The sequence below is a fragment of the Indicator indicator genome, chromosome Z (assembly GCF_027791375.1).
Source record: "Indicator indicator isolate 239-I01 chromosome Z, UM_Iind_1.1, whole genome shotgun sequence".
In the NCBI taxonomy this organism is placed as follows: domain Eukaryota; kingdom Metazoa; phylum Chordata; class Aves; order Piciformes; family Indicatoridae; genus Indicator; species Indicator indicator.
In genome coordinates this window covers 47,812,905-47,837,510 of record NC_072053.1, presented here as the reverse complement: position 1 = coordinate 47,837,510, position 24,606 = coordinate 47,812,905, and the positions used below count along the sequence as shown (strand labels likewise).

At 36.8% G+C, this 24,606-nt stretch overlaps 1 protein-coding gene across 1 annotated transcript in view; it reads left to right on the top strand.

Annotated features, from left to right (window-relative positions):
• GDA (guanine deaminase) overlaps window positions 1–16,925 on the top strand; it is a 29,064-nt gene extending 12,139 nt beyond the window's left edge. The window contains exons 5-14 of the mRNA XM_054397677.1: window positions 39–144; window positions 2,743–2,770; window positions 4,070–4,177; window positions 5,196–5,303; window positions 7,427–7,524; window positions 8,288–8,355; window positions 8,818–8,964; window positions 14,606–14,724; window positions 15,777–15,804; window positions 16,855–16,925. Of these exons, the coding sequence (XP_054253652.1) occupies window positions 39–144; window positions 2,743–2,770; window positions 4,070–4,177; window positions 5,196–5,303; window positions 7,427–7,524; window positions 8,288–8,355; window positions 8,818–8,964; window positions 14,606–14,724; window positions 15,777–15,804; window positions 16,855–16,925 (881 nt within the window). The remainder of the gene's footprint in view (window positions 1–38; window positions 145–2,742; window positions 2,771–4,069; window positions 4,178–5,195; window positions 5,304–7,426; window positions 7,525–8,287; window positions 8,356–8,817; window positions 8,965–14,605; window positions 14,725–15,776; window positions 15,805–16,854) is intronic.
• Window positions 16,926–24,606: the final 7,681 nt, after the last annotated feature.

Sequence of the window (24,606 nt, the reverse complement as noted above, 5' to 3'; positions counted from 1 at the left end):
GGTGATTATGAGTTTTATACTTTTATGCTTCTCAACAGATAAATTTGGTCAACGAGCATTTGTTGGAAAAGTCTGCATGGATATGAATGACAGTGTGCCACAATACAAAGAGATTACTGATGACTCTGTTCAAGAGACAGAAAGGTAAGGTGATTAAACTGATGGTGCAACCTTTAGAAATAAGACCTTTTGATACATCTGGAAAGTGAACATGAAATTGTCTAAGAACTGCAGGCATAATTTTATTAGAAACAGGTTTTTTTTCTTTTGACAATATTGTTTCATACAGTTCTGGCAATTCCTGTATAGCCAGTTGCTCTGCACCCCAGGCCTTTTTCTCTATAGCTCTTCCAAAGAAAGAGAGAAGTTACAGTTCTAGGGTTTGAAAAACATATGTGTGTACTATAGGCTTGTTTCTGCCTCTTCTTTTCACCTTACAGCTCCATGTGTGGAGGTGATGTGACCAGACATGATCTGGTGGGATGGCAATCAGTTCCTGTGCCGCCATTAACTACAGAGCTATTTTCTTCCTCCATTTAGGATAAAATTGTGTTCAGGTTGTAGGAGTTAGCTTTCATTTACCTAATTTTAAACATGCTATGGTTCTTCTCTCCTCTGGTGAAATTTCTCACTTGCAGATGAGAGAATGAAGGAGAATCATATCAAGGCAATGGGAGGGGACCTGAGACTGAAGTATGACAGCCTGCTCTCTTAGGGTTCTGTTGTCTTTCACATCTGTGCTCAGATAACGCTCAAGCAGATATGCAACTTTTCTTACAGGGCTATTTATTTACATGTATAAATGTTTCAGTTACCATGCTGAAAGAGACAATGCATAACACTAATATGGCATTTAGGTGAAGTTGTCAGATTATGTTTGCAAGTCATGCAAGAAAAGTAACAGTAAAAGTTAGAAATTATCACGAATTTCTAATGGTGTTTATATTCAAGGACATTTTAAAAACATGCACTAGCATGTTTTAGTCACTGGCACTCTACTAACATTAGTTTTCCTTCATGTAAATGTCCATTTTTTTTGTAATAAAGTGTGAGCCTTGATGAATAGGCCTGAAAATGGCAGAATTTCTAATTCTGATATTTTCTAAATTTCACAATGATCTAAACAGCTTTACTTTAAATACTGTCTCATGCCTTCTACTCTTTTCTCATGCACTTGTGTTATTAACAAACGTTTCTCAGCTTTGGGTGAGAGTGTGCTACAAGTGTTTTGAGAAGAGAGCTCTGTCCTTGTTAGCATGGATCAGGAGCACTTCCTCATCAGGCCTCTTTTGCAGCAGTACAGTCGAAGAAGAGTGAAAAAGCAGTTTCCTGAGGAGGGCAACCATCTTTTTTTTATTATTATTTTCTTTTAAAGAACCTGAGAAATGTGATTTGTCACACTGTCACAGAAAGTATTACACTGATTTGCAGTTCATTGCAGTTAACCTCAAGAAATGTTTATATTGTATGCAAGGATGTAATATACAGTTTCAAGTGTTTCTTATATTAAATTTAGATTCAAGTCAAGAATTTGAATCTACCCTTCTGCAAAGATGTTTGAATAAAAAGTTGGGGAACTGAAATCTAGGACACATTGTGTGATACTGGTAGTTGTCATCTGGAAAGAGGAAGACTCATGTTCAAATCGGTTCTTCTACAGATGACAGTGGTTTGGGCCTGAGCTTCCTTCCTCATAGAGAAGTACACAAACCAACAAAGCACAGGGAATTTTGAGAAGGATATTTCAGTTCGAAAAATAATGCTGGTGCTTTGCAAAGAATGTGAAACAGCTGTCTGGGGACAACAGTGAGCGGAAATTTCTTTGGTCATTTTGGAAGTTGAGCTTAAGCCTTTTAATTCCAGACAGTGATCTAACACCAGCCTCAGTGTTGTGAATCTACCCTCCAGCATTATTTTCCCTTCCATCTGAGGATATTTGTCACATTTTATTCAACATCTGTTACAATTAAAGGTTTTTCAGAATACAAACTATAACATAAAAATTCACAGAGATTCTGTTCAGAACCCATCTCAAACTGGCTTTTGGAAATTATTTTCATACACTGTGCATATGACTTTTTCAAATATTTTTTTCCCTGCAAAATCAGGGGAAGTTTTATTTGCTCATCTGCATTATCCATATCAAATGCTTAGTGGTTTTTTTATTTTGTGGAGGTACCTGAGGTAACTTCTTTAATTTGACAAAGCAAGTAAATCTATACTGATTTTTCCATAAGGTAGGTTGTCTATACGCTAACATTAATATAAGCATTTCCAGAAAATCAAGGGTCCATTAAGTGAATGAGGACATATGCAACTGCTGTGGGGTATGAAATATTGCATCTTTTAAAAATAGGATTTTGAATAATGGAAGGTATTTTATGCTGTAATTCAAATTCATAGACAGGCAAATTTAAATGTGTTCCAGCTGGATTTTATAATTATGTTTTCTGTTAATTTAATGTGTATTTGGTTTTCAATGAGAACTCAGAATAAGTACAGCATATCTGATGTTAGCTATTCCAAATGAAAAAATTCTGCATATTCAAGGTCAAATTCCCAACCAGCATAATTTGTTGTAACTTTCCTGACTTCATTGTGTTGCTGCTTTTTATTTCATCTGAGAATCCAGCCTAACTTTGTGTAAAAATTTGGTCTATGTCTGAAATGCTTAGTATAGAATCTAAGTAGATGTGTTTTTGATGACAGATTTATAACAGATTTTCTCCACATTTTTTTCAGGTTTGTTAAAGAACTACTGGAACGGAAAGTAAGTAGAGTTCTCCTTTGCATTCTATTCAGAAGGTGCTATGTGAATATATGAAATAGTTAATCCCACTGACAAACTCTGATGGTTTAGTGACAAATCAACAAAAATACACATCTTTCTGTGTAAGAGAAAGATACCATCAATCTGAAAAATGTTCTGCCATGTTGTTGAGAAATGGACTTGTACCAGTGCAAATTTAGTTTTGTGTGGTCAGAGTGCAGCAGAGTAGTGTTCTCTGTATATCCTCTAGTGACTTTAAAATATTCTGCTTCCTAGAAAGGACAATTCTCTGTGAAAGAAAGGGGGAAGTCAGTTAATCACTCTGTAGTACATAAATAGGCTAGTAGTACAGTTACTAACCTATTACAAAATCAGTATTTTGGGTCAGCACGTATCGTTAAGTGTAGTTTTAAAGAAATTCAAGTTTACAGTCCTGAGGTAAAGATAGAAGTTTACACTCTAATATTACAAGTTGGGATACTTCCCTTCTCAGCCTTTTGTTTTCAATGGCTTCTCAAAATATTCAAGAATAGACGTCTACAATTTAATGCCTAAATCATATACACTAGTAGAGTCAATCGGCTAATCAGCAAAGTCCTGAGAAACTTTTATGTGGGAGATGGTATAAGAAATGGCAAATCAGGTTATCATATACTGTCTCATACTGGTGTCACATGCACAATTATGGCCTGTGACTGAAAACAGAGTAGCAATGTCATTGTCTGTTTTTAATGAAAACGTTAATCCAGAAGTGCAAGGTGTAGTCTTGATGTCTTCTCCACTGTTTCCTACTGTGCAGCATATCTGGTGCTATCGTTAATCTTCCTGTCTAGGAAGGATAGAAACAGTTGCAATCAGAAGTGAAGAAGATTGAACAACAAGAAGGTTTTATGGAACTCTTCAGTTTTTCATCATTACATCTTTGATATTCAGAGAAGCAGGACTCAGAGAAGTGTCTCATCATTCAGCTGACTTATTTCTTGTAGTGCATACTGCAAAGCATCCAGTGCTTCTCCTGAAATCTTGTAAAATCTGTGAATTCATGAAAGAGTTCTAATAAAAATAATTTGTTTACTAAGATTCATGAAAACTGTTTTCAGAAAAAAAAAAACAATTCTCAATTTCTGTAGTGAACTTTCTAATAAAAGTAAGGAAATTACTATATACTTTAAGGTGGCAAGGATGCAGTAAGTAATAAGCAATGGAGACAAAATTTGATTGCTGTGTAAATGCTTGTCTTAATTATCATTACTGATATATAGATGTGGAATGCCAAGCATGTCTTTTTAATATTTTCAGTATCCAAGGGTACAGCCTGTAATAACTCCCCGCTTTGGCCCTTCCTGCACAGAGGATTTGCTCTGTGCACTTGGCGATTTAGCACAAGCTCATGATCTCCACGTGCAGGTAAGCTCTGAGACCTCTGTATAGAATTTAAACAGTTTGGATAGATAATGTACAGACTGGTGAGTTTTCAGAATTTCAGCAAAACACTCAGATCATATTCTTACCTTGGAGCCTGTCATTTAATTTCCTCTGAAATTACTAATGGTACTCAGCAAAAACACTATGACCTGCACAGGAAATGAGAAAGCTCATAGCTGGAGGGATGCACAACTCAGCAGGTCCCGGTCACTAGAAGACTGGTACCCAGTATCGTAGGTTAGAGCAACCTTTGCATTGCTAAAGGTTGGTCTCAGCGCAAGGTTGTTATGTTTGTCTCTCTGCCTTCTGCTTCTGTACAGAGAAGATTTCAGTAGATAGAAGAATTACTCATCTTTGTATCTTATTTAACATGGCTAACATAGCTGTAGAATTTCCAGTGTGCTGAACTATCTGTGTTTAAAAAAGACATATTTTAAATCTTACAGGTCTGTTGCAACTTGGGGATGTTTCTTTTTCAGTTACATCATTCTCAGCATATATTTCCTTAAAGCTATCCTATGTTGGGTTTTTTTCTCATGATAAAGTGAGAATTTTGAAAATAAATGCTCCAGTGTGAGCACAGGAGGACCAGATTTTTATCTGAGACCAGTAATTAATCAGGCTGCCTGAAGATCCATGGAGCAACTACCTGTATGTTGCCCTGACCTGTGACCCTTTTTCCTCACAGTAATATGTATTATTTTATTTATTATTTTAACATTTACCAAGTACCAAGTGGGACATTTTATCACCAAACTACTGGAATGGACTATCCAGGAATATAATTTTTTATCACTTTTAAAGGAACAAATGGAGCTACCGTTTTGGATCCCAAGGACCTCTTGGAGGAAAAGGGACCTGAGAACTGGATCTAATTACAGGCTTTACAAATACTCATTTCTGTCATCATATGTTTAGCACTAATAGGCTTCTCAGAACATTATAATGTCAGGCTTAATGGTATTTAAAGCACTCTTTGATATATATTTTCTTACTGCAGAGTCACATAAGTGAGAATGAAGAAGAACTCAAACTTGTGGAGAACATGTTTCCTGCATACCAGAATTACACTGAGTTGTATGATAAAAACAAGCTGCTAACCAGCAAGGTAGATGCATAACAATTTCTGCAATATAGCTTAGAGTTTTCCATGAGAAGGTTGTGATGGTTAACTACTTACCTGAAAAGTTTGTATTATTTTGTCAAGGTCAGTGACATTTTGGAGAAAGTACTGATTTTACATTCTCTGTTGCACAAGTATTGTTCAAGCTATTGGAGCAAGCCCACGTTTTTCCTAAGTATGCTAGTGGAGATGAAAAATTTAATTATTTTATGATCCCTGATCCATTTTCTGAGGGCTCCAAAGAGAGCTGGAGCAGTGGACTCAGAAGGAGACTAGGTAAAGCTGTAACTGTAAGAGATGGTAATTCTTGGGCAGTTCTGCACTACCTTTGTATTGCAGTGTTCTTACATTCTGGTTTTGCCTGAAGATTTGTTCTGTCAATTTCCTACAGAAAAGCAGCTTGTCCTGTAGTGTTCTATGGGTGAACCTCACATACAGACAGGAATGCTTTACTGTTCTAACTGTCCAAAACCACTCTCATCTTATAGTTGATTTCACCAAGTACTGAGAGGCACTGTGGCCTGAAAAGTTGAAATTCATTGAAGCTTTATGATGGCAAGATAAATCCAAGCAGATATCAGTATAGGTTGGAGTGCCAGGCACACATCACACTTTATTAGATAGTGGAGAGCCTAGGTAAGAGTGAATATGAACAGTCTAATTATAGTTGGAATGCTTAAACATCGATTAAATGTATGTAAAATTTTAGGAGACAATTTCTAGAGGCAAAAGGGCAGTGTGGAACTCTTTGGGGAATGAGGTATTGAACTGTAATTTATGTCTTCAAAAATGTACCCCAGTAAACAATATATTTACAGTCCTTTGAGACATCAATATGGAGTACTTAAGTAGGTACACAGTTTTAATGTTTGTTCACTTCCACAGTGATATGCAGGCTGCTTTACTATGTCAGTATACTAAAGAGAATATTAGTACTGCAAAAATCATAGGTCTTAATTCTGTCACAATTTTATAAGCACAGCACTGAAAATGGTCATTGGTTTCTAATACTTTCTGGTTCCAGGCTTTTGGTTATTTAAGGAAGCACTCTATTAAACAACAAAACTGCAGATATTCACCTTGCCAGAATCACCAGAACTAAAGTACCAAATTAATGTAATTTTTAAATATTTTAAACATGCATTTTTCATAACTTTGGCTGACATTTATTTCTTTTTAAAAATAAATGATCAGCAGAGATACGGTTCAGCATCCAGCATGTGTATATCCTTATAAGATGTGGCTATTCTCAGTTACATTTGATCTTGAAAAGTAGAGATGGCAAGAGTATAGTGCTATTAGGAGATGCTCTGTGGAAACAGTCCCTGTGCCATTCTCATTTTAACCAGATTGCAAGGCCTAATACAGCTCTTGCACTCATGTTTGAGTAGGCTTTTGGCATATGAGGTAACTTCAATTAGATTTGCCTGGGAAAAATAGATTTGCCTGTCATATGCCCTATGAGTTTATATTATCCTATACATCTGTGTTTTCTGTATACTGCTTGTGAATCTATTTTCAAAATCAGCTAGGCAGGCCAAGAAAGAAAAGTCATTAATAAGCTGCAGAACAAATACGATTATTTTTATTAAAGAATATTCCAGATACATGTATATCTACTTGGTGCAATCCTTTAGAGAGACAATTCGTCCTCTGTATCTTTATGTATCTGATTGTATCAGATATCTTGTATCTGATGTACTCCTAGTCTCCCTACTTAATCTCTGTGTTAGCTACAAAATATAAATTACAAGGTTACTACCAGTGCTAAATCAACTAGGAAATTCTTGCTTTTGTTCCTTGAAGCTCTTAGATCACAGCAGTGAGTGCAAGAAGAAGCACTCTCTCTCCTTACACTAATAAATGAAAAAAAAACCCAACAAAACAAACCAAAACCAAAAACCCAGCCAAAACCAGAGAGAATATATTAAGTGTAATGAAGTTAATGAGAATCTCTTCCCTTATGATTTCAAGAGCTTCATTCAAGAAGAGCGATAATTTGCCTTGATGTCAAGAGGTGTCTTGGCTATTAAAAGCAGTGCAGCAAAAATCACAGACACTGAAGTAAATGCGACATTGTGTAAACTGGTGATTCTGTTTTTCTTTAGACAGTGATGGCTCATGCTTGTTATCTTTCTGAAGAGGAGCTGAAACTTTTTAGTCTCCGTGGAGCTGCAATTTCACATTGCCCCAATTCTAATTTTTCGTAAGTTCAAAAGAAAGAAAACGAACAGTGTACGGTTAAAGCTATTGTTCACATAATACCTTGAGTCCAGCCTACCCTTGCAAAGTTTTGTGCATGACACCCCATCCCACTAGAAGTGACATGCTTATTGAGCATGACCATTTATGCTCCTCTTCAGTGTGGTATATTCTGGACTGACTTGTGATCTTTTGGTATAGTCATATATGTATCTTTCATTTTTTTAAAAAACTTTGTTTCTTTGGACTGTTCTGTCAATGGCAGATGCAGACCATCTCCTTTCACCACTACATATGTGTATCTTTTGGGGAAGTGGGAGTGGAATATATATTCTCCTTTCCATTAAGCAGAAGTTAGAAACTGTGTGGTATCCAACCAGAATACTGAAAGTTAACAGTAATTTTTTTTCTTTAATATAATCAATATCTTTCTTTTGTGATGACTTACTGGAGCTCATGAATTGACCTCCCACCTCCTGGAATATACTTTACATCATATTTAGATTATTTCACATTTATACCGAAATTTCAATCTGCTTGATTTCAGCAGATACCTATAAAACTCTGGGATTTTTTAAATTATAAAAACTGCCTTTATTTTTAGTGATTAAAACCTTATCTTTTAGATGTATGGATGAAAATGCTTCATCCCAGTTTAATAAACCCAAATTATTGCACACATTCTGAGTGCCTTTGTCATCAAACAGCTTTTTAGCCCTATGCTTCCTAAATTTTCTATGTATCACACGTTTCTCCTTCCAATACAGGTTACGCAGTGGTGTCTTAAATGTGCAAAAGGTCCTGAAACACAATGTGAAGCTTGGCCTTGGCACAGGTTAGTAGTTTGCTGTAAACACAATTTTTTGGGGAAACCATTGGGAGATACAAAAACATGGATATTTCTTCATATTTAAAAGTCACCATGTCCTCTAACTTACGGACCTGCTTTTTTAACTAGTACTCTTGAGTAATGAAGTCTAGAATACTGAAAACTAAAGCTGGTCCAAAAGTGCTTAAAAAGAAAACCAAAAATTAATGAAGAAAGTTTTGCTTCTGTTGTGAGACTAAACAGGTTTTGAACAATTTTTCAGGGTTCTGATAGTCTGTTACGTTCTGTTTACCTGACTTTGAATGCCATAGCTTCTTCATTAAGAGTTGTGCATTCAGAAACAGTGCTTACAAGTAAAACTTTTTGTTTACCACATCAGCCACTTTGCAACATTTAACTAAAGCTCACAGAAATTTAACACAGAGAATTATTCCCAAAGCATGCTTCTAAGAGTCTGATGCTTTCTAGATGTTGCTGGTGGATATTCAGCTTCAATGCTTGATGCTATCAGGAAAACGATGATGGCATCTAATAGCCTTCAGATCAATAAAGTGAATGAGACAGGACTAACCCTTGAAGAAGCTTTTCGACTAGCCACTCTAGGAGGAAGCCAAGGTAAGAAGAAATTTATTTAGGGTGCACACAGAGACCTGCAGCTCTTTGTCTATAAGAAGTGGCTGAATTCACAGGATTTCTTGTGCAAGACTGAAGTCTAAAATGATATCTGATGATCAGAGATACCCTCCAGTCTCTCATATTCAAACTAGGCTCATTATGGAAGACTGTTCATATTGATGTGGAGAGTTTAATAACAGAATCTTAATGATTTTTCAGAGTTGTAAATTTTCTTCACAAAGATCCTCATTAGTGCTTTTATGTTAATCAAACCAATTAGAAAGAACCACAGAATCACAGAATTGTCAGGGTTGGAAGGGACTTCAAGGATCATCTAGTTCCAAACCCCCTGCCATGGGCAGGGACATTTTCCACTAGATTGGTTGCCCAGAGCCACATCCAGCCTGGCCTGAAAAACTTCCAGGGACGGGGCTTCCACCACCTCCCCGGGCAACCTGTTCCAGTGTCTCACCACCCTCATGGTTAAGAATTTCTTCCTAATATCTAATCTAAATCCACCCTCCTCTAGCTTGGATCCATTTCGCATAGTCCTATCACTACCCGACACCCTAAAAAGTCCCTCCCCAGCTTTCTTGTAGGCCCCATTCAGATACTGGAAGGCCACAATAAGGTCTCCTTGGAGCCTTGTCTTCTCCAAACTGAACAACCCCAGCTCTTTCAGGAGCTCCAGCCCTCTGATCATCCTGGTGGCCCTTCTCTGGACATGTCCAGCACATCCATATCTTTCCTGTAATAGGGGTTCCAGATGAGAGTGGTGTAGAGTGGGAGAATCACTTCCCTCAACCTGCTGGCCACACTTCTCTTGATGCAGCCCAACATGTGATTGGCTTTCTGGACTGCAAGTGCACACTGATGGCTCACGTTGAGCTTCTCATCCACCAGTACCCCCAGGTCATTTTCTTCAGAGCTGCTCTCAAGCCAGTCACTGCCCAGCCTATATTGGTGCTTGTGATTGCCTTGACCCAGATGCAGGACCTTGCATTTAGTCTCGTTGAACCTCTTGACATTGGCATTGGCCCACCTCTCCAGCCTGTCATGGTCGCAGTGGATGCCATCCCTTCCCTCCAGCATGTCAGCCACACCACACAGCTTGGTGTCATCGGAGAACTTGCTGAGGGTGCACTCAATGCCTCTGTCCATGTTGCCAGCAAAGATGTTAAACAAGGCTGTTCCCAGTAGTGAGGGACTCCACTTGTCACTGGCCTCCACTTGGACATGGACCCATTGACAGCCACTTTTTGGGTGCAGCCATCAAGCCAGTTCTTTATTCACTGAGTGGTCCATCCATCAAACCCATATTTTATGAGCTTAGAGACCAGGATGTCTTGTGGGACAGTGTCAAAGGCTTTGCTCTCAGGTCCAGGTAAGTGGTGTCAGTTGCACTCCCTTTGTCAATTGATGTTGTGACCTTGTCATCGAAGGCTACCAGGTTTGTCAGGCAGGATTTGCCCTTGGTGAAGCCATGTTGATTGTACCAAAGTACCTCTTCTGCCTCAACAGTACCTTCAGGAGGTTCTGCCCTGTGATCTTGCTGGGCACAGAGGTGAGACTGGCTTATAGTTCCCTGGATTATACTTCTTCCCCTTTTTGAAAATGAAGGTTGTTTCCCCTTTTCCAGTCAGTGGGGACTTCACCAGACTGCCATGACTTTTGGAATACAATAGAGAGAGGTTTAGTGACCTCATCCACTGGTGTGTCTAGGACCATCCAGGCAGGTCTCCTAACATTCTTTCCTGCCTTCCTTTTTGTCAGTATACTTTGTGCCTGGGCATAGAGAAGGTGATCTTTGAATGCGGACCAGCTATCCTGGGCCCCGCCTTCCCTCTAGGACTTTGTCCCATGATACTTTGGCCAGCAGATCCCTGAAGCAATCAAAGTCCGTGTGCCTGAAGTCTGCATGCCTAAGCTCCAGGGCTGTAAGCTTGGGATACATCCTCCTAGTTGCCCTGAGGATCTTAAATTCTATTGCATCATGGTCACTGTAGCCAAGGCTGTGTCTGAGCTTCATATTGGTCACCAGCCCTTCCCTGTTAGTGAGAACAAGGTCCAGTATAGCACCTTTTCTTGGTGGTTCCTCCACCATTTGGAGGAGAAAGTTGTCATCTATGCAATCCAGGAACATCCTGGATTGCTGGTGCCTTGCTGTGTTGTCCCTCTAGCAGATGTCAGGGTGGTTGAAATTGCCCATGAGGACCAGGGCCTGTGAACACAAAGACACTTCTATCTGCTTATGTAGGGCATCCTCTGCCTATTTCTACAAGTTTCTACTGTAACATCACCTTCCCCTGTCTTCCCTTTATTCTTAAACTGTACTCTCTCAACCAGCTCATCATCCTTCCCCAGATGGAGCTCCATTGATTCCAGCTGCTCACTGATACAGAGAGCAACACCTCCTCCCCTCCTACCCTGCCTGTCCTTCCAAAAGAGCCTGTATCCATCTATCCCTGCATTCCAGTCATGGGAATCATCCCACCAAGTTTCAGTAACGGCCACTATGTCAGGGCATCCCAGCAGCACAGTCGCCCTTAATTCGTCCTGTTTATTGGCCCAGCTGTGTGCATTAGCATAGAGGCACTTCAGCTGGGCTGGCTGTGTCACGCTCTTGTGCCAATCCCCCTTGATTCCCTTGGGGAGTTTTGGTGCATTGTGTCTGAGAACCCCTACAAGTACTCCATCCCTCTTCATTTTCTCAGCAACCAGCATTTAGAGGATAAGCATGATCCTGTTTGTAATTTTGATTCTGCTTTTTGAGATCTCAGCGAGGTATTTTTTCACTGTCTTTCCAGCAAATCAAGACAGCATGCAAATCACTCCTCAGTCAGAAAAAAAGCATGAATTTTAAACAGGATACCTACATGGTTATTTAAGGTATTATTGCATCTATGGTATACAGTCACATAGTATGTTGATTTTTTCTGGTCCACTGGCATGTTTTCTTATGATAAGTATGCATATACTGATTTATATAATTAGCACAGCTTTAGTAGAACTTGCATGATTTAGCAGAGAGGAAATTTGCACCTAAGAAAAACAAAAACCAAACCAAACCAAAACAAAATGAAACATAGTCACAGAATCACAGAAACGTTCAGGTTGGAAAAGACCCTCAGGATCACCAAGTCCAACTGATCACCTTACTCTACAAAGTTCACCCCTAAACCATATCCCCAAGCACCACATCCAAATGGCCTTTAAACATATCCAGGGTTGGTGACTCAAGCACCTCCCTGGGCAGCACATTCCAATGCCTGACCATTCTTTCTGTGATTTTTTTTCCTGATGTCCAGTCTAAACCTACCCAGTTGTAGCTTGAGGCCATTCCCTTTTCTTCTATCAGAACACTGGAACAGGCTGCTCAGGGGGGGCTGTGGAGTCTCCCTCTCTGGAGATATTCAAGACCTGCCTGGATGAGTTCCTGTGTGACCTGGTATAGGTGATCCTGCTCTGGCAGGGGGAATGGACTAGATGATCTCTTGAGGTCCCTTCCAGCCCTCAACATTCTGTGACTTTCTAATTACTTATGGAAGAAATTAGCACCAGCCTCTCTACAACATCACAGAATCACAGAATCAACAGGTTGGAAAAGACCTCAGAGATCATCAAGTCCAACCTATTACCTAATACCTAACACTTCATGACAACTAAACCATGGCTCCAAGTGCCACATCCAGTCTTTTTTTTTAACACCTCCAGGGACGGTGACTCCACCACCTCCCTGGGCAGCCCATTCCACTGGCAAATTACTCTTTCAGTGAAAAACTTTCTTTTCACCTTGAGCCTAAACTTTCCTTGGCACAGCTTGAGACTGTGTCCTCTTGTTCTGTCACTGGTTGCCTGGGGGAAGAGACCAACCACCTGTCTACAACCTCCTTTAAGGTAGTTGTAAAGAGCAATAAGGTCTTCCCTGGGCCTCCTCTTCTCCAGGCTAAACAGCCCCAGGTAAACAAAACCAAACCAAATCAAACCAAAGCAACTTCAGTTAGCAGTAATGAGCTTACTATATGCCAAAGAATCGGTCCCCAGTCTTTTTGGCCTCTTTTGCAGCTGTTAGAAAACTTCATTGGGAAATATTAATAGAAGTTTGAATGGAAATGTCATTGAACAGGTCTTCTCAGGATTGTACTTGAATTTCTGGAGGGTATAATGGGGAAATGAAGAAAACAGAAAATGGGCAGGAGATAAAAATACAGAGATTTATTTTTTCCCCACATTATTGTTCTTATAAAAGATGAGAATAAATTAGCTGATGTATAGACAGGAAAACTTGTAAAAATACCAATCTTATATGTGGCGTCCCTTTCCAGCCAACTTCTGCTTGTTTTATATAAGTCCTGAGGTTTATTTAGTAATGTGCTTTGAGCAATAATTTTGAGTTGTTTTTACTTCATTGAATCACTTTCATGGATTGAATATATTTTTTTATACAGGCTTCCAGTAGCCTGGACAAGTACAATTTGCCAAAATATCAATTTCTGCGTTGCTGAGACTCGCAAGCATTTGTCACCCTCTTGTGTATAATGTAAAAATTGCAGTCTGCTCTCAAATCTGAAGGAATGTGAGCTCATATTTAACTGAAACTTGTAGGTAATCAAAATATTTCACCATTTGAAGGAGTTTAAATGTCTCTAAAGTATTGTGAAATACCTGCTACTCAGATGTTTCACAGGTATTTACCTGCCACTTCACTGAAACCTGAACAGGTGAGAACAGGTGAACAAATTATTTGCAGATAGTTTAGATAACTTAGTTTTAACTCCAAGGTATTGATTTAATGCACAGATACTTTGCACAACTTAAGACTATTGTAAATCACTTCTAAGGAGACACAAAGGCTTATTTTTTGGTATTCTAAGTGCTTGCACATACCCAGTCACTCAATATCAAACTAGATTTTCAGTGTTTGTAGACCTGATTATCAGAGGTTGTAATCAAGCTTTTAAATAATAAAACTAAATAACAGTCTGCAAGACAAGCCTTACAGGTGGATAAGCCTTCATATCTGGCTGTGATTGTTTTTTCACACCATACTGTTCTTTGTTCTTGTTAATTACTTTTAGTTATCCTCTCTGCACATTTCTTTTTTAAATAGTATTATGATATGTTACTAAGGTAATAAGTCTATCCAACGTGTCAAAATAGCCTAACTGTTTAAACAATTAAATCTCATATTGGCTTAGCAGGGAGAGTATTCTTAATATGTTTTACTGTTTCTCTGACTTCATTTCATTGCTCCTTGGGGACGTTTTACATTTTAAGTGATTGTTATTTCACTCTAAACAGCTAGTGGCCTATACATCACATCTGCAGTGATACAAAACCAGTGGAAAACATTTAAAGAACAAAAATCTAAAGAAGGATTCAAATGTTTTTTTCAGGTTACTTTTACCCTTATGAGATGCCCTTCAGAAATTCACCTAAGTATACATGTCTTTACGGAGAAGTTGCTTACAAACTTAAATGCTGACATATTGTTGAATTTACTTTAATGTTTTTTCTTGTAATCATCTAAATTATTGTAATTTTGGTTTTTTTTTATGAGCTTCTCAGGTAAGTTGCCAGGTGATATGGTGGAAAGAGTCTTGTGTTGAAGACAAATTTATGAGCTTGTTTTCTTCCTCAGCTTTAGGACTAGATGACATGATTGGAAACTTTGAGGTTGGCAAAGAATTTGATGCACTGCTAATCAACACAAAAGCTTCAGACAGCCCTTTTGACTTGTTCTCTGCTGATAATTTTGAGGTAATCAGAACATGATTCACAATCTCAAAATTTCTGGAAATGAAGTGGGGAAGGTCTATGATACATCCAGAACTCTTGAGAGTAACTGCAGTAACAGCAGCACTACGCCACTACTGTATTGTGTTTTATCCCAAAATGTTCAGTGGTTGGTCGTTCTGGATCTTGCTGTCCTCAGTGACAGTTCTACATCCTCATGGGCAAAAATGCTTGCAACATTTTCTATTTTTATTAGCCCCAGATAACAAATAGAGTTAGCTATTTGCAGCGACAAATGGCAGCCAAGAAAAAGCAGATTAGTTTTAATTAACACTTTGAGTTCAATCTCAAAAATGTTCCCAGATAAAGGCTAGGTTTCCTTAACTCCACCGCTATTGTAAATTTAAGCAAGAGCTCAAGACAGCTGATCCAAATTGAAAGCACAGTTTTAATGCAAACATATACACAGTACTGGCACTATGCAACAGGCATCCCTCCTCATCCAATCTTTTATGATTAAAAATGGTAATAAACTCAGCTCACTTTACTGTTGGGATGGACTATTGCCAAATCTAATTTGAATGTTACCATTTATTTAGAAATGCAGGCATTAAGTGGTGAGGCAACTGTTCCTTAATCTATTTCAGACACAATAATCTGAATTGGATCAAATTCTTTAAAATAAAAATCTTCTTCCTAATTCAAGGAATTCTGGAAAAATCCCACATTTTCCAGTGCAAACCTTTTCAGTTAAGCTTACAATTCTGAGAACTATAATTGCATAAAATTTTGTCTTACTTTTCAATATATAAATTAATTTGAGAACTCTAAAAAAGAAGTGGAAGTGTTGTGTTTCAGGCATGTATTTATTTATACTGTTAGACTTTTGCAGTGTTTTTTCCTGAGACATACAACATCCTTACCAAAAGAAAAAATACAAATAAAGTTTTGATTTTACCATTAGGAGGAATATTTGGGAAAATTATTTTTATCAGTTCTTTCAAGCTTCAAATAATTATAATCTGAGATAGCAGATACCGCTTTCTGAATTTGGTTTTCTCACATTTTTTTTATAGGACACTCTCCAGAAGTTCCTATATCTAGGTATGTTCTGATTCCCAGCCCACATAAAGTATTCTTGTTTTGTCATATATCAAAAATTGCCTAAGTTAATGTGGTGGTTAATAATAAATTTATTTATACACGATTAAATAAATATTTGTTTAAACTAATTAAATATATTCACATTTTATATAAACATGAAGATGCTAGTGTTTATTAATATTAATTTTATTTACATTAAATATGCATTTACCTACATTTATTAACACTTGCCTATGAACACTGAGTAAGAATTAAGTAATTTAACTTTTGTTCTTTGGGACATAGTTGAAGAGTTTGTTTAACATGATCAGATGCAACAAGATTGTTAGATTTATCACCACACCTGCCTTTATCTACAGTATCATCTAAATCATATTTCACAGTAAAGTAACACTGACATGCTGATCACCAGCTTAGAAACAGTTCAGCTCAGAGCACTTCTGCAGAACAGTTGCGATTTTGGATTTTTTTTTCTCCCAGACAAAAAAGATGGCCTTTAAAACAAACAAATCCCAAGACAGACAATCCCAGCCCCTGAAGAGAATATATGTTCTTTGTAGGGCATTGTCTGGGGACTAAGAACTGCACTGCCTATTTTGTTGCTTTGTAGTGGTAACTAGTGTTAGCTCTGGCCATATCTGAGCCATTTTTTATTTAGGCTTTTGCCTTCTTGAGAAGCTGGCTGAGACAAGTCAGCTTTACTGCTGCCTGGTACCTGACTTAGTTTAGATACCATTTAACAGTGCATTTAACAGTACCAATATGTAACATTTTCAGGGTTTGAATCTACAAGACATATAGAAAACCTATGGCATCACTGCAGTGCTTGAATGGCATGTTTATTTCTTTAGAAAAGCATGAGTAGTTTGATCATCCAGTGGTCTTTGTGGTAGCATGGCTATTTCTCTCTAAATAAACTTTTTTAGTCCTATGAAATGGTCACTACAAATTATATATTCCAAAACTGATTTCGTAGATTGCATGATTTTTATCACTTAAATCAGTGCATAGCTTTACATGCAAATCTCTGTTTTGGCCATGTTATTTCAGGTGATGATCGGAATATTTCTGAAGTATATGTGGCTGGAAAGCAAGTGGTTCCTTTTTCAAGTTCAGTATAAGTCTGTTTCTTTTTGCAAAATACTCTGCTGATCATTTGGCATCTGATTTGAAAAATATTGATTAAATGCAGTGCCTGATCATCAGGAATGACACCTCGGTTTTGTTTAATGTTTTAAAACTTGCAAACATTGGAAAATTTGTCAGACCTTTCAAGAATTACTTTACCAAAATTGCCACGGTCCTAGACAAAATGGATATTTAAATTTTTCAGTGAAAAGAGCATGTGTGCATTGATAAAGGGTTTGGTAAACACCTTAATTGAAGAGGACACCCACTGGTCCTTATAATAATAGCATGGGAAGCATCAACAGGAGCAACAAAACTCTCATCGTCTTTAATGCAACTAAATTTTTAAAAAGCCAGTGAAGTAAATTGATTTTGCAGGTAATGAATATCATGGAAGAATGCAATTTCTGTAATACCAAGTACTGAAAAATCAGTGATATTTTGGGGCATTTAGAATTTTTTTTCAGTTTTCTTTAGGAGCTCTTTTTTTTTTTTTTAAGTAATAGTTTCATTTAAAACATTTTTGAAAGAGAAATTAGGTAAGAATAGTGTATTTGTAAATAAACAACAGTCCTTATTATCAAAGAATTCAGATTTGTCATTCCTGTCCGGTCAGACAGTAAAGGACTGGTGGAAGAGCCAAATAAGAAACTTTGGTATCACAGTGTGATGGGCTAGGAGAGCAGAATTGCTGCATTGTTCTCTGATGCTGTCAGCTGAAATTGTATTTCCTGAGATTTTCTCCCTAAGTCTATAAGTGGTTAGCCTGATCTACCTACTCAATGACAAAAAAGGGAAGAGGTCTTTTCTGGACTGGAGGGAGTGCTTCATTTAGTTCAGCCTCCTGCAGAACCTTCCCAAGCTTATTTACTCCCAATTGTTCAGACAGGATGAGATCTTGTCCGTTCTCCTTTCTGAGAGGGGAGCAAGTGGGTTTAAGATAAAGATCCAAAAGAAATGGGCTATTTCTGGACATTAACACCGTTGGCTTGAGGTAGAAATTGTCACTGGAAAAAGCAGCTCAACTCCAACGTGCTCTTTTGTGTCTTTCAACATGGCAACCATAATTACAGCCCTATACAATTCCAGGTAAAAAAAAGTGTGCCCTTTTGCTAAAGCACATTGCTTTTTCATCAGAGATTTCTGCCCTTTTTCGTCTTTTTTTTTTTTTTTTAGATAGTTTGAAGAGGGGATTTTTCTTGTTTCTTTATTATGTTTTGCAACACAAAGAATGTAAGACAAATGTAAGCTCTAATTTCAGTGTTATTAGAGACAATATTGTATAAAGTTAGTACAAATGTGTTGAATATGGTTTTAAGATCTGCCTCAAACTTCTTTGATTACACTGAGTTTTGTTTCACACTTGTATCTGACTGCCTGGTGATATAAAGGCACAGGACTTGCCTCAGTTAACAAAACAAGGGTGTCACTGCACCAAAGGCTTACTTTGTGTCTGCTTCCAAAACAGTGCTTGGCTCAACTCTCTGATTTTAAAAGTGTTTTCAGAGCTTATGTATTTTTAAGGTTACATGCATGTGAGACAGTATATCATCAAGTAGAAATGTATAAGCTAGCTCCAACACTTAAAGCGGTACAGTCTTTTAGTTAGTGTTTTTTTGTTGTTCATTTTTTCATTAAAAAAATGAACAGCAGGGGATATTGGCATGCAGACACCACCCAAGTGCATCTATGTGGCTTGCTCATTGAGAGCTAACTCAGGTGTCTTCACAGGCACTGCACTGTGCCAAGTGTTTGTCAAGGTACAGCTTTCGTATCTGTTATATTCAGTAACTCTTTAGGCTTTAGGAGTCAAGATTTAAAGATTAAGATTTCTACATTCCATCAGTGTGGAATATAACCATTTTGTTTAGCATGTGTCCCAATCACCCACACAGCAGCACCATTGCTTGGCAAATAGTCCTCAGCTCTTAAGCCTGGTTTCCTGACTAAGGGAGCATTTTTCATCATGAATTTAATCGTCCAAATTTTGCATCCTCAAACCAAAGATCCACATGTGAGACACATGTTTTAATCCTCCCAGTTACTATTTGAAATTATTTTAAAAGTATTGCATGGTTTTCAGCTTTGGCTTTCCTGCAAGAATTGTTTTTGGGGTGGAGAAAGATTATACAGCCTTGTGTAGAGTGTATTTTTGTGCCCTGCTTCATCACTTTCAAAGCTATGAATGAAATCAACACTTTAGTGATAGTCTGAACTGCTTCTTCATTGTTTTCCTGTGATTTTGAAATATTGTAAAAAATGAGATTCAGCATTACTTCTTAAAAGATTTGTACAGGAAGAGGGGTTGCTTATTTGCAAACTGAAAATAAAGAAAAGCTTTTGAGAAGTTCAACACTATAATACAAAAGGACTCCCTATGATAACTGCTCCAAGGGAACTTTGTATCTGAATATTGGCTGCATCATTGGCAGTTGAATCCCTGTTTTATTCAGGCACAAGGTAGGAACACAACTTTTTGATTGTAAGCTTTACTAGTGTCTAATACTTAGACACTATCCAGAATTAGAAATGGAGAATCAGCTTTTTAGGAATCTCAGCTGGAGGAAGAGCTTCGCCTGCATGTAGTGCTGTGAGCTGCCTGCAGTGCCTAAGACTGGAAGGAGCAAGGACCAAGATGGAAAGCATTATACAAAATGCTAAGGTGTAAGGTAAATGCTTTCCTTAGGGGTAAAGGAAAGAGGCCTGAATTTGATGTGAGAGTAAGCTAGTGGAGGAATTAATATAACAACTAAACTGGGAGGTACTTTCAATACCGGCATCTTAAACAGAATTGAATGGAGAAAGATTAATGCCAGGAAAAATTTGAAGTCTTCTGAATTAGTCCCAGATCTTGTTCAGTGGACAATGATAATTTCAAGGTTTTAAAAAATACAGAGAATGTAGAAGCCAACCTTCTCTGAAGCAGTTTTTGGAAAGTCACTGATGATTCCCCTGTGAAGCTTTGGTCCTTGGGACTCTGTCTGTGTATAGATTGCCAAGATACTTGGTAGAGTAGGGGAGAATCAGTAGATAAAAGGAGTTGTTGTTGAGACTTCATCACTGTTTGCAGCTTAAGACTACATGTAGTCTGTTTCTTTGGATAAATGTCCCCACTGCAAATGCAGTTTGAAGCAGGCCAAATAGTTGATTTAGACTCTTAATGTCACTTTAAGAGGCTAGAGTATATGTGGCATGTAGCTGAGCCTCTGGTGCAGTTTCCTCTGAAGTAAGTTTAATCCTTGTAAAAAGGATTAAACCATTCTACAAACTGAACAAAGGTTCAATAAGGGAGGGTGATTGGGAATTTGCTTTGGAATAGCACTACAGACTCAGACCAAAATGCTGATGGAAACTAGGATTTGTAGTATTCCAAATCCATCCTTTCTGTCACAGAACTTAGTATCTAAAGACAAATTAAAGCAACAAGCAACCTCTGTCCCATTTCTTCCCTCTTCTGGGAAAAAAGAAAGGAAAAGAAAAAAAATGAAATGAAAAGGAAAAGAAAAGGAAAAGAAAAAAGAAAAGAAAAGAAAAGAAAAGAAAAGAAAAGAAAAGAAAAGAAAAGAAAAGAAAAGAAAAGAAAAGAAAAGAAAAGAAAAGAAAAGAAAAGAAAAGAAAAGAAAAGAAAAGAAAAGAGAAAAGAAAAGAAAAGAAAAGAAAAGAAAAGAAAAGAAAAGAAAAGAAAAGAAAAGAAAAGAAAAGAAAAGAAAAGAAAAGAAAAGAAAAGAAAGAAAAGAAAACAAAAAAGAAAAGAGAAAAGAAGAAAGGAAAAGAGAAAAGAAAAGAAAAGAAAAGAAAAGAAAAGAAAAGAAAAGAAAAGAAAAGAAAAGAAAAGAAAAGAAAAGAAAAGAAAAGAAAAGAAAAGAAAAGAAAAGAAAAGAGAAAAGAAGAAAGGAAAAGAAAAGAAAAGAAAAGAAAAGAAAAGAAAAGAAAAGAAAAGAAAAGAAAGAAAAGAAAAGAAAAGAAAAGAAAAGAAAAAAGAAAAGAAAAGAAAAGAAAAGAAAAGAAAAGAAAAAAGAAAAGAAGAAAAGAAAAGAGAAAAGAAGAAAGGAAAAGAAAAGAAGAAAGGAAAAGAAAAGAAAAGAAAAGAAAAGAAAAGAAAAGAAAAGAAAAGAAAAGAAAAGAAAAGAAAAGAAAAGAAAAGAAAAGAAAAGAAAAGAAAAGAGAAAAGAAGAAAGGAAAAGAAAAGAAAAGAAAAGAAAAGAAAAGAAAAGAAAAGAAAAGAAAAGAAAAGAAAAGAAAAGAAAAGAAAAGAAAAGAAAAGAAAAGAAAAGAAAAGAAAAGAAAAGAAAAGAAAAGAAAAGAAAAGAAAAGGAAAAGAAAAGAAAAGAAAAGAGAAAAGAAAAGAAAAGAAAAGAAAAGAAAAGAAAAGAAAAGAAAAGAAAAGAAAAGAAAAGAAAAGAAAAGAAAAGAAAAAGAAAAGAAAAGAAAAGAAAGAAAAGAAAAGAAAAGAAAAGAAAAGAAAAGAAAAGAAAAGAAAAGAAAAGAAAAGAAAGAAAAGAAAAGAAAAGAAAAGAAAAGAAAAGAAAAGAAAAGAAAAAAAGAAAAGAAAAGAAAAGAAAAAAAGAAAAGAAAAGAAAAGAAAAAAAGAAAAGAAAAGAAAAGAAAAGAAAAGAAAAGAAAAGAAAAGAAAAGAAAAGAAAAGAAAAGAAAAGAAAAGAAAAGAAAAGAAAAGAAAAGAAAAGAAAAGAAAAGAAAAAGAAAAGATAAAAGAAAAGAAAAGAAAAAAGGTAAAAATCAGGCAACAAACGCTAACATAAAACCTCTGTTCCCAGACATCACTCTGCATTAGCACTCTTGCCAGATTGTGGATGGGATATTTGCTTCTTAATGTGCCTTTGTGTTGAATGTTAGCGCACTGTTGAGACAAAGAAAAGATAAAGGTATTTTTGTGGAAAGCTTACTGGTTGGATAAATATGCTTAATGTAGTCTGCGTCGAGATGAGCAGTTATTTATTATAATATATTCAAATTACTGTTATATTTTGATGTCTGTGCCACTTTAGATTTTGATTACTAATGAAATGCTAGTAAGTATTGTCTATGCATTGTGCAGCATTATTTCAATTATTCATATTTGCAAGTAAACTTCTGCGCCTTAAAATATTGCCTTGGCCTAATGTTTATATTTATTCTGTGGGTTTTGTTCAATCAGAAAGCCTTACAGAGGGGAAACAAAATGTGTATTTGTTAACTGTACTGAAAATGTTCATTTAAGTGAATTTTGGCAAGGAAGTTGGGACTGATGATCTCTAGAGGTCCCTTCCAGTCCCTAACACTCTGTTATTCTGTGACATCTTGTTAAAAGAAAAACATGTCAAAATGACCGTATTTAAAAGTCTGTCCCTAATTATGCATTCATAAATGAAAACATTAAAATGTTGTTGTGAAAACTGATATGAATAGTAGTGGTTTAATTTTAAAATATTTGCAAATATGTATTTTTAAACTTTAATTATGATTATGCAATACAGATTAGCAAAAATATTTCCTGCTAAATGTTACACTTTTTTTCTTGCTGTTATAGTGAGCAAACAAAATTGTAACTATTCTTGTTTATACATTTAAAAATAATACACAAGTCTTAAAAATTAAAAAGCCAAATTTCTTTCAAAGAGTATCCTAGTTTAAAAAGGTAAAGATATTAACAACAATGCTCAGACAAGCTGTTCTAAAATATTTTTTTTAACATTCCCGTGAAAAAAAATAACCCAAACACATAATAATTGGCAGCTTTTAAAATATGGGTTTTGTATCAATAAATGGTGCTGCTTTATCTGCAGCCCTGTATCAATGGTCAATTCATCTCTAAAATGATAATGTGCAAGTAGAATGTATTTTTTTTAAGAGTCAAGAGATTTTGAAAATTTGGGAAAGGACTGGAAAAAATAATTTGAGAAGAGATTTTTAAAAGGTAGTAGCAGAACGTGGTGTAAAAAGAAGCTAGATCAGAGGAATGCATGAAAACAAAGATGTCAGAGAAATTTAGTAAGGAAGTGCTCAGAAAAGATCTTTTCAGGCAATGTTCTGTTGAATGAAGGACCTCATCCCTTCTGTAAGCAGATACTAAAGCAGTTACTTACACGCTTAACACTATAAGCCAAATTAATTGTATCTAATCATAGCATAATTACATAACACTTTTCAATCTCTCAACCTCTACTTCGAGACTTAAATAAAAGTTACCTGTAACAATTCCAGAAGAAACCTAACATAGGGGCACGTTTTGCTTTATCTCCATGTGTCTTATGAAACATTTGGTATTAACTAGGCCCCTGCCAGAAGGGAATCTCGGCTCCTTCATTCCCCAAACATCATCTGCTGTCATCTTCCTAGTGCTGTAGTGATGACTGAGTCTGACACAGGAAGACAGCATCTGGTGTGACTAGAGTAACTGAAAAGAAGCTGTTTCAAAATTTTGTTTTGAAGTGATGCACACTGCAGAGAGCACAGCACATGTTAAATTACATGATCCTATACCTAATACTGAACTTCTAGGTATGGGGAACTTTGGCTTAAAGTTGGGCTTTTAAGCCCTGGTACTATATGTGCAACAACTTGTGCTTGTCTGGACACAGAAGCAAGGAAATTAATTTGCAATGCTTGCTGTAATAAAACCAGTCGCAGGAACAACAAAAACCGTTCTTGAGAAGCCAAAGGACATCAACGATATTGATAATGATCTATTGTGTAAAATCAATAGAACTGGTAGTTTTTCTCAAAAGGCTGAACAATGTTTTTGGAGGTCAGTTTCCTGAAACTCCAGTGGAAATTCTTTCCTGGGAAATGTCCTGAATCAGCGTGCTCCAACCAATGAGGCCCCATGTAGCTTCTGCAGAGGCAGTTGTGTAGAAGTGAATACAACAGTCATGCCTAGACTCACGCTTCCTCCCCCAATCAGGACATGGAAGTGTTTATTTGCTTTGATTGTGAATCTAGATTGTGGTCTCTCATCCTGCTGGTTTTAATTTGAAAATTACTATGCTGAACGAGTGGAGTTGGGAGAAGAGAAAGGATAAAAGACAATCTTACATGCACCCACCCACCTATTACTTCCACTCAAAATACTTGTCCCATCAGTTAGATGTTGTATTTGAACTCAGTGATTTGGCTTAATACCTTGAGTGAGCTGGTAACAAATAAACCCATCCAAGATCAGGATGTAAACTGTGAGCAGCTGACAAAAACATAAAAATGTTTTACTTTGACCAGCGCTTAAGTCACCAAAGCCTTGCCTAGCCAAGTTCTGCTGGGCATATTTAGGTATAAAATCTCCCTGGAAAGAAGCCTTCAGTAAAAGCGACCAGTGTTAGAGAAAACTGAAGGCTTTGATCCCTGCGTTCTGTCTGGCCTTGTGACTTTGAAGCCGGATTATGTGTTCCTTTAGCGGCTGTTGCTGATGAAGCTTTTAAAAAGTGGTTGCATGTACTCCATAGCTGAGTAAGTCTGCAGCCTTTGCTTCAAGATTAACTTTCTTTTCCTAAAGGAGAGCTCTCATCTCACTGGAGTAAACTTTTCTGAGTCTGATCTTTGATTTTGTTTGCTCATCACCTGTTGTGCATAGGCTCTGGTTCTTCTGTTTGTGAAAAAAAAGCCTAACTGGAGTTACTGTTGTTGAATTTATCTTTCCTGTTGTAGTTGTGTAGTTTCAAGGAAGGACAATGTATGAGGAAA